The 10,878-nt window shown below is 42.6% G+C and overlaps 1 protein-coding gene across 1 annotated transcript; it reads left to right on the top strand.

Moving 5' to 3' along the window:
- The first annotated feature begins 707 nt into the window (after nt 1-707).
- Nucleotides 708-4,039, top strand: pou3f1 (POU class 3 homeobox 1). The gene has a single exon (XM_063878664.1). It carries the CDS (start codon nt 737-739, stop codon nt 1,859-1,861), a length of 1,125 nt encoding a protein of 374 aa, XP_063734734.1. The 5' UTR covers nt 708-736; the 3' UTR covers nt 1,862-4,039.
- Nucleotides 4,040-10,878: the final 6,839 nt, after the last annotated feature.

The raw sequence follows: 10,878 nt of genomic DNA, 5'->3' as shown, positions 1-10,878 counted from the left end.
ATTACCGAGACAATACAAATAAATGACATACGCGGAGGCTTTGAAATAGAGCAAATGCTTTTCAAATTTGTCACACATTTACAGGAGCCTTCACAGACATCTCATGGCGCTTATTTACACGCCTCTCGTTGTGTGGGTGGCTGCAGAGCCGGAGCATCGCGCCTTATAATCTATTTAAAATGAGGAGCGCTATAATCATCAGTGACCTATTATAAAGGTGCACGGGTGCGTGTGTGTGAGTGCATGTGTGTATGTTAGAGGGGGAGCAACCGTTCAAAAAGATCATCGTACTCCCCCACGTGGTTATTTGCAAAACAACCGATCTAAACCCGGAAAAAACCTAATCAAACCCCGCTGCTGCAGCCCCTTCTTTGGAGAGAATATGAGGGAAAAAAGTAACTGATAGACGGGAGGATATCTGTGCGCAGGTATACAGAACGAGATGAGTACAGTTAAAAACTCAAAGAGACATTTAATAAATAGAACATGTGTTTTTGTATAACATATGTAAGATCGGCGCTCTATCCATCCTGTGCGAAAAATGCGCTGTACCATGCTCTAAAACCCTGCGCCTATTGAATATGTCCCTAGTGGGCTTGAATCGGAGAGGAGCCAATACAAGCAGAAGGGAGGCGTGTCTTCGCTCTTCCCCAAGACCTCCCAGAGCAGGTTGTTGCGTTTTGGCTCTAAAGCCTGGAGACCTCCGAAGTGCTCGTCAGTTTTCGAAGTAGGAGCCATGGCGACAACAGCTCAGTATATTCCGAGGAATAACTCCTTACCGTCTAACCCGCTCATGCATCCGGATTCGGATAGGATGCATCAGGGGACGACCTACAGAGAGGTGCAGAAAATGATGCACCACGAGTATTTGCAAGGGCTAGCGGCTACCAACACGGGACACCCGATGAGCCTGACGCACCACCAGTGGCTGCCCACCTCCAACACCGACTGGTCCAGCGGCACCCACATCGGACAGCAGGAGCACAAAGCCACCGTGCAGGCGAGGGAGGACCTGAGCAGCGGCTTTCACCACAGATCTCACCTGGTGCACCAGCAGACGCAGAGTACCCACCATGGTTCGTGGGCACCCACCACAACGCACCACTTATCCCCGCTTTCCCCTACATCCAACGGCCACCAGTCTCTGGTGTACTCGCAGCCTGGATACACAAACCTTAACGCTATGCTGAGTCCCCAGCCCGGCTCCTTGCACCATGGCATGCGGGACCCAATCCACGACGAGTCGGGCAGCCACGACAACCAGATGGAGTCGCCCCAGCAGGCGTTCAGCCATCACCAGGACCACTCAGACGAGGACGCGCCCAGCTCCGACGACCTGGAGCAGTTCGCCAAGCAGTTCAAGCAGCGGCGGATCAAACTGGGCTTTACGCAGGCGGACGTGGGCTTGGCCTTAGGCACCCTGTATGGAAACGTCTTTTCTCAGACCACAATCTGCAGGTTTGAGGCGCTGCAGCTCAGCTTCAAGAACATGTGCAAACTTAAGCCGCTCCTAAACAAGTGGCTGGAGGAGACAGACTCTAACACGGGCAGTCCCACCAATTTGGACAAGATTGCTGCGCAGGGCAGGAAAAGAAAGAAGAGGACCTCCATTGAAGTGGGGGTGAAAGGGGCGCTGGAAAATCATTTCTTAAAATGCCCAAAGCCGTCTGCTCATGAAATCAGCAGTTTGGCCAACACGCTGCAGTTGGAAAAAGAGGTTGTCCGTGTTTGGTTTTGCAACAGAAGACAAAAAGAGAAAAGAATGACACCAATTGGGGTCCCTCACCCGAGTATGGAGGACGTATATTCCCAAGCAGAAACCCCTCCTCTACACCGCACACTACAGAGTCCTGTACAGTGACTGTTTTCATGAACAATCCGAGAATAACCGCGGGGGGATAGAAAAGGAAAAGGGACTATGGAGTTTACAGTATTTAAGTTGGGCTTTTGTTTTCCTAAGAGAAAAGAGACATGGAAAAGTTCAACAGATGAGTTGTGTCTTTAGTATTCGGAGATCGTCTTGTCTAACAAATAGATGGCAAGAGTGAAAATGTTAAGAAGAAAAAAATCAACAAAAAAAAGACAAAAAAAATATTCGCTAGTACAGATTCCGTGCGTATTTAAAGTGAAACAAAGATCTTTATTTACCAAATTATATGGAGGAGAAGGCATAAAAAGTGATTTTGATATCCCATGGCTGTTTCAAATGGGGATTAATTTAATGTGGCAAGTGAGGCCATCTCCTCCTGGTGTACCATGAACTGTTGGCGCTCACCAGAATGAGGTGGTTGCCTGAAAATGATCAACACTGGAGACGAATAGCCAACACTGAATGAACATTTTGCTTTTTCAGGCTCAACTGATTAACCAGATTTCTGAATATTAGTGTATACTTTCTTTGTTATATTAAGTGTGATGTTTTGGTTTGGAAATACTTTAACTTCAGTGTCTCTCTTTCTGCAGACTGTCTATTATTTCGTTCATTATTTTTGCTATATTAGGTACTGTAACTCATCAGAGCAGCCTCTATTTTTTTCAGTTTACTCAGTGGGAGTTGATGGTGGAAAAGTGATGGAAATTATGGCACCCGAAAAAAAAACCTCATAATTAAGTTCACACACATTTCAAAAAAATGTCCAATGCAACAGGACGTTTAAGTTCTGACTGCATGCCTTAAAAAAAATATTTAAAGCTTTGCAGCTGACCGTCAAAATGTGCAAACAGCACCAGACGCTAAAAAGGGAATTCTAAAAAACGTATTTTATTTTATTGGGGGGTTGATTGTTTTCAAATTATTGTTTTTTTCTTTGCATGGAGCACTTATTCTTTCGTTGATATTATTATTGCGATTTTATATTTGTTATTAACATTGTGAGTGGAGCAGATCTCCATAGGCTTAAACACAATAAATCCCATGTTTACAGGTTCCTGCTTATCACCACAGAGCGCTGTCAGCTCACACTGCTCACTGCCTGTTAATCCTGTTGTATTCCAAACATTTCAAGAGAGATTGGTCAAATACGAAATGAAAAGTATTAATAACTCAGGTAACTTCAGTGCCCCATGTCGGAATATCACGCCTGTACATGATTTTTTTTTTTTCCCTCTGTGTTTTAGTTATTTCAATCTGGTTACATCCACAACGTTTTCCTTTGTCCCCTAAATCCATTGTATTATATTAAAACGCTGGATTCGGAGAAAAAGAAAATAATAATTCCCTAAGGGGGAGCGATGAAGGGACTTAACTTTAGATATATTTATTTTTTTCTGACCTGAAATGAAATCTGAAAATGTCATGCATTGTGTGTCATTTTCTCAATGTTGGACCAGTCCAAAAGCCTACAGCAGTGCTATTCAATACAGATGAGGGAAACGTTTTTTTTTTTTTCAAGAAAAAATAATAATAGTAAAAAAAGATTTTAGAGAAAATGTTGCCAGGATTATTTCCGATATGTAAATATGTCCAATATGTAAACTTGTATTTGTTCTGAGATATTGTTTGTTTTTGTTTCTTTCCGGGCAGTTTTGTACACTTACTAATTCCAAGAAGATATTTTAATATGATTTCATTTATGAATCTGACCATTTATATATATATATTTATTTCTTAAACGTGTTTGGAGCTTTTTGTTTAGCTCTGTTAATGGTTATGTTGCAGTGGATTTCAGTATGTTTTTCCTTTTTGTTTACTACATTGGTTGTATGTTGATTGCTAAATGTAGACTGCAAAGTCACATTTATATTTATGTTATAGTAATATTTTATTACTTACATAAAACATATATACAAGAAATGGTCTTTTGTCTTCATTAAGATGCAAACCACTCGCCCTTTGTTGTTGTCTATTGTAGCACCACCAGGCAAACAAGATAAACATGATCATAAAGTTTAATGCTGTTCGGTGTGCTGAGCAGCTCGCCATGTGTTCAGTTAGCAGTGATTCGTTATGTAACAAGGGGTCGTTTCAATCAGAGGCTGTGTACATGTGCTGTTAAAGGGAGTAGACAACAGTATTTTACCTCAGGCATTCCCTGCTAAGTTCACACAGTATCTGACGTTGTTCACATCTTTGTGTAATAATCGCAGTATTAAATTGTGCAATATCAATACGGAATTATTGTCTATTCATTGAGTGACGACTATCATTATTTTTATGATGATAATTATTATTATTAGTGCTACTATTTTTACTATTATTATTATTATTATTAAGTTGTAGGCCTAGTTTCTATGTTTATTTAGAGTAGCCTTAATAGGCCTCCCTTAATCTTACCGAGCTGTTTTCCTTATATAAACCATCATCACTTGTCATGTGTTAAGCGTTTAAAAGGCAAATTGTGACGAATCTTTGATCTGAGACTGAGGTGCCTGCAGGCAAAAAATCCGCCTCCTTTCCAAAGATAGAGAGAGAAAACACATTAAGGATCAACAAAAAACGGCAGGCCCTGAAGTTTAATAACTGGAAGGACAGGCCAACATTTACAGGCATCATATCTTAATGTTTTTTTAGCACATAATTACATATTACATTTCTCTAAATCAAATACATTATGTTGTCCTAAAGTTAGGCCCCTATGTTTTACTTATAATTACGGGCCAAAAGCGGCTGTGCGCAATGTTTCTACATTTACATCTACATATTAGACCAGGATACAGTTTGGGTCCATGGAGAGATTCAACGAGGCGTTGCATGTTGATTCCTTCTACTACATTTACGGTTTTATATATACTTTTTATCATCGTGGAAAGTAAAACGCTTTAAAAACAATCGCTACATATTCGAAGATACTTAGCTTGCAATTTCTAGGGTTTTCTGAATAATTTAATAATGTATACATTTAGGATTTTTTAAATAATAATCTTGGACACGTCATATCAAACAGTGTTATATCTGATAAGGCTACTTCCTCAGTGAAAGTGTCCCGCTATCTAACAGTATTAGGCTACGCAAAACAAAGTTGGAAGTAGAATCCGCTTTCTAAAGAAAACTCGGGTTAATATTTTTCTAGTTTGACATATGCTCCACTGTTATGAATTATAATGCCATTTTTCAAAATCATTAAAACTATCCACGAAAACTTTCCGTCATTTAGTTTTGCGATTGTATTTAAAAAGATGAATTTGTGGGCTCCACGTGAGCAACTGTGTCATGCTTTTTAAGAACTGTTTTACAAAGTTACTAGACGGAATATAGAGGCTTTCCTTTTTCTTTTTTTTATCGGGCCTTTTGTGTTGCTGAAATACAAAAACTCTTTGCATTGGCTGAGGTGGTCAAACTGTGAGAGGAGGCCAACATCAGGAAGCAAACAGGGTGTAAGAGAACAGCGGGGCACAGGCGCCCCCTGCCGGTATCATCTGAGTACTGCATGTTTGATGGAAATTCGCCATAATAACAAACGATAACTATAACAAATTGTGTCATCCAAATGTTACCTGTTGGTGTATGATTATGTAAAACACATACAACTCAAAGATGCATGACAAGTAACTCCAACTACTCCATTATTGTATTTACTTCACACTTTAGGAGTTTATGACAGAGACTAATTTGACATCCACTTTTCTATTCAAATATCAAGCTAATGCATAAATATCAAATGGAAACAGGTGTGCAACACTTCTGTAAGTAAACTGGGGTTTCTGTGAAGGTGCTCAGTAGTCTTGCCCCAAGTTAACTAATCCCCAGTCTGTCACCTCTTCACTGCAGTGAGTCGAGCAGAGAGACCCCAGGTTACCTTCTTAAAAGATTTAAATGGGACTCAGTCAGGGTTCAACTATTAAACCTCCCAGTATGAGGAGAGGCACCCAGACCACAGAGGGCCTCTTAGTGACCACAGAACTGGCTTGAAATGCAATGCCAAACAGAGGCCTACTGGGTGAACATAGATGGGCACCAGTTAACCAGACAAGAGGGATTGTAGTGACTGGTACCAACTGTTATTGTTTGATGATATGCAATTTTTATTCTGTGCCGTATGGAGGCACACAACACCCATTATGCTGATAAATCAATAATACATGAGCATTACTCATCGCAAAACAGCAAGAACCTGCTATTTGACCCCTGCATCAACACAGTTTTCCTCTTATCCTCCTCTTCCTCTCTCAGCAGTCTGCTCTCCTACACTGAGTGGGCCCTCTGCAGCACTGCAGAGGAGCTCCAGCCTCAGCAGTGCCCGGGCACTCGTGAATACGATGCCTCCTTCATCAGGGAAGTATCGTCACACACAGGAGATGTGGATTAGTGATGATTAGCAGGGATTATGGCTGGTTAATGGTGGGAAAATACATTAGGAACCATCGGCTCAGGGAGGGGGAGGGGGATTTCACTCACGCTAGCGGATTTGCATTGATCCACAGCAAATGAATGAGGATTAGCAGCATCAAGCTATCTGCCAACAGATAAATAACATTAAGCGTATTATACGCCAACGCCTGTTATTAATGACATTACAAACACTACAATGCTGGCAATTATGGAAATAATGGGAGCGACTGAATAATTTACTTGGTTGGGATTCTTGTGATTTCAGATCATCCTCATGTACAGAGACACGGGACACGGGGTGATGATGGAGAGCAAAGAAACTGGTAGGCAGAGGGATAAGCCCTTAGAATATGTTTTGAGCTGTCAGGCAGCGAAACAACCCCTAGGTTTGGGTATATTCTCCTTCAGCGACTCTTGCCTTTTGTTCTCTGAAAATCATCATGGAGATCCTGCCGTAGGATACCTGATTAATTACAAAAATTGGAAGATCTGGACCAAAAGCGATATCTTAACTATAGATTGTTTTACTCTTACTCTACTTACTTTTTAACGCAACAAGTGGGCATCTTTCAAGTCCATAATCTGGTAACCCAAGGATCGCCCTTGTGAAGTGTTGATAAATGCAAAACGTTTTTATAGTTTGCTGCAACAGATGGCAAACTTAGAAGAAAGCATCTGGTATGCTCACAAAATGGTGCGCATCTTTTAAAAACTGTGTTTAAGAGTCACAGCAGATAAAAAATACAGTCAATATATGCCTCCTTTTCATTTTATTGCAGGTGATGTTAAAGCTCTAACGGATCAATACGGAAATCTGTTTGAGACTTATTAAATTGCATATGGAGGTCATCTACAATATACACCCTCTGCATAGCCATATAACTCTGAAGGAGGTGTGGAGGAGAAAGAACTGCTCATTCTTTGGACCCACATTTTTTAACCCGACAGGTGAAGAGCCTGTAGCTTTCTTACTCTCTATTACTACCTCTTCCTCCAGCCGAGTTCTCCTCTCCTCTTTTTACCGTTTATGTAATAAATACTCCACTCCCACAGTGAGTGGCAGAGAAGGGGGGGGCGGACTGGAAAAAGAACAGAATAATGCATTTTTTCATCAAAAATTCCTTCTCTTCCCCTACCTCAAGGTTTCCTCCACTGAGCCACTTGAAAGATGGGCAACAATGTGGCCACACAGTGAACACCTAGTTACCATATGAAACACTCAGCAGTGAACTGGAGGAGCCGGAGACGGCAGAGGAGAAGTCTTGTGTTATTTATGATACAGGGCCTTGTAGCTATATGGGTTCCCCCTTCATGTCTACTCCAAGCTATGGCCCCCATATGCGATGGGTTTAAGTGCAGCTTTAGAAAGTTACTCTCCCCACCCCTTTGCATCTCTTTGCTCCCCTCTCTGAGGTTTTGAAGAAGAGAAGTAACCCGTCTCTCCCTTTCATGGCTTTGAGGGACATTTTATATCGCCTCAGGTGCCTGTCAGTGTGACTAACAGTTCTGAGAGTGGAGAACTAATATCTCAGGAACTTGCCTCCAGGCAGCAGCACATAGATGTTACTGTTGGTGGCATACAATGAGAAGAAAGTCATACGTTAGAGGCTTTCAGCAGCAGCAATTACTACTGATTCAGTGAGCTGGTAGGTATAAAACAATAGTTGTGACAACCTTAACCGGTGATAAGAACACTGTGGGAAATGCAAGATAAACGCAATCATCAGCTCTGCACAAGCTGCCTTCATTTTGTGGGGTAAAATGTTGCAAATAGCCCAAGGACACGTATTAGGGATAACACACTAACCAAACAAAGCACTAATAATAATGGTTTTATTATTTTAGTCATTTCCGGATGACAACTAATGACTGAAATCTCATAGCCCAGGTGCTGTGGAGGCTTTTTAAACTGCACAAGGTTGCAAAGTTAATTGTTGCGCCTTAGAGGACATGACGTTTCTATGTTAAATGTCGTCCCCTCTTTTCACCTTCCAGCCTGGCTTTTGTCAACTGTAGCAAAAGCATGTCAATGCCTTCTGACTTAAATAACAAGGTTCAGTGCAGGAGAGAGGAAAGTCAAAGGCAAGACAAGACCTTGCAGTAGAGAGACACACACAGATAGACAATAGGAAGGTCGTCTAACCCTACAGCACACTGTGACGGCCTTCCTTCATCCTGGGTATTCAATACGAAATGAAATAAAAACACGACTATTCAGAGTTCACAAATGTATAGGCACATCAGCGGAAATATCATCGTTCTGAACACCCTCGGAAGCTCTTTTTTTTTTATGGACACTCAAACACAGGAAAGCAAACACTCTCACACAAAAATCTTTGTAGGGCAAAAGTAACTAAGGAAGATCCAGCTCTGCTTTATATTATTTGTGTGCAAGCCCGATAATCCAAACCCAGCAATATTCTTTGCTGTAGTCCTTTACCCATGACTGATCCTTCGTCCTGTGCATACTGGAATAGATGATATATTGTGAACCCCGGTAAATTGGACAATAAACAGATCATCAAAGATGATCCCACTGCCCCCGACAGTCGACTTCGCCCTGCGATGCCGAGTTCAAAGGACGCAGATCGGTGGGTAAATGAGTGCTGTAGCTCAGCCCACAGTCCTACCGAAACAACAACAAAGATAAGGCAGATGGAAGTAAATAAATAAAGATAGAGGAGAGACGAGAAGGGAAAAAATAAGGCAAGTGAAGGGGGTAGACACAGCTCAGAGATGAAATGGAGACCTGCCACTGTGCTCAAGGACACCGCGTGCCACTATCTAATTAGAAATGTACACAGATGATTTGGATGCAGCGATATGATTAGGCAAAGCAGTCCCCAGTCTTAGGACTAATCAGCTCACTTCTGAGAGATACTCCAAGAGTGCCGCTCTCTGTCTGTTTGCCTGTGAGTGTGTGTATGTGTGTGTGTAGCAGAAAGATAGGGAGTGTTACTCACTACTAGGTATCTCTCCCCTCAGTGGAAGGGCACACTAGAGTAACTGGCACACAGACACCAATGCATGTAAAGTTAGACATCCAGAAATGAGAAATCACATAGCGATGGGTATGAGCAGCCACTTAATTTGACCATGCAAACACATATGGAGCTAGATGCATTCATGATGAGACTTAAGGCCATCATTGGTAGAAGAGGGAGCTATAACTGAATGTGCTGCATGCAAAATGAACCCATTCTGCCACTCTCAGGGACTTGCAAACTGAAAGGTTTGAAGAATAGCGTATATGTAGGAAACAGATTGCAATGAAGGATCATATTAAGGGAAAAATGAAAAGAGAGATAAAGTAAAAGTTGTCCTTCATCATACAGTTGTTCAGAGAACGCATAGTTAGTGAGTCATTCTTTATTTCACTCGAAGTAGGATTGGAGAATATCATGAGAGAAAATGTGTCAAGGCTCTACTCTAAGTCGCTTTCAGGTCAAACTTCAAACCGGTCCTTTGAGATCTCCGCATTTTGAGGTCAGCTTAAGAAGAATCGAGCGAAAACACCTAAAACTCCAACACATATGTGCCCCGGAGCCAGAGGCCGGGACATGCACAAAAGAGGCGATGGTCTACAAAGACCCGAGTAATGAGCAGAGGCCAATTAAAAAGAGCTGCTCCCTCCTCCTTTTCCTTATCCACCACCTCCCTTTCTCCTCCTCGCTCTATCTGTCCTTCTGTCTCTCCTCCTCCAGTGGCTTGTTATTGATCACCTTTAACCCCGTCTCTCAGCGGTGTCAAAACTACCATTTAGGATCATCCCTAGAGCTGAGCGTGTGTCGATCGCACCCTGCCCTATAAATCATTGCTGGGAGGGGGGGGCTCAGGAGGGTCTGGCTTTCCTGAAGAGCAGAGGGGAGGCCTGACTTTCACAGACACATTTCGGCAGAGCTCAACCCAATGCCCCCAGGGGTCAAGGGTCATCGATGGTCCCATGGATTAGCACCCAGACACCCCCACTACCCATGGTTTCTCCAGCCAACCCACCTCTAGTCTCCCACGGGCCCGGCAGCGGCACCCCTTTGATTTTTAAATAAGACAAAAGGTCAGTCGGTGTCCTGACCTGTCTTCGCAGTGATCTCCCACCCTGTACGTGACGCTTCTTCTTTATTCATGAGGGATCCTAATTTTGAAGCCAAACGAAAGATGAACAAAGTTGTAAAGATATAAAGGGAAGTTTGCAGAAGGATATGGTCTAGAGAGTTTTTGTCAGTGGCGCGAAAGCCTGGAGCTGCAGCGACAGGAGGCTATTGTTGTCACTGTCTATCTATTTGGCTATCTGTGTTGGCCTCATACAAACTCCCCTTCACCTCCTCTGGGGCTGGAGGCGCCTCATCGCCTCAGTACACGGCTTCATATCAGCCAGATGCTGCATCCACCCACAGCCCTCCTCCTCTCTACACCCCTTTATTCCCCTCTCCATCCCCCAATGCTTAACTTCCCATGTAGAGATGCAAATAAACCTTTCAAATCCAAAATCCTTCTAATCTTCCTCACTCTGTCTGTCTGTCTGTCTGTCTGTCTGTCTGTCTGTCTGTCTGTCTGTCTGTCTGTCTGTCTGTCTGTCTGTCTGTCTGTCTGTCTGTCTGTCTGTCTGTCTG

This window comes from Eleginops maclovinus, chromosome 3 (genome assembly GCF_036324505.1).
Source record: "Eleginops maclovinus isolate JMC-PN-2008 ecotype Puerto Natales chromosome 3, JC_Emac_rtc_rv5, whole genome shotgun sequence".
Classification (NCBI taxonomy): Eukaryota; Metazoa; Chordata; class Actinopteri; order Perciformes; family Eleginopidae; genus Eleginops; species Eleginops maclovinus.
Note: the sequence above shows the minus strand (reverse complement) of the source record. Positions and strands in the feature narration are given on the sequence as shown.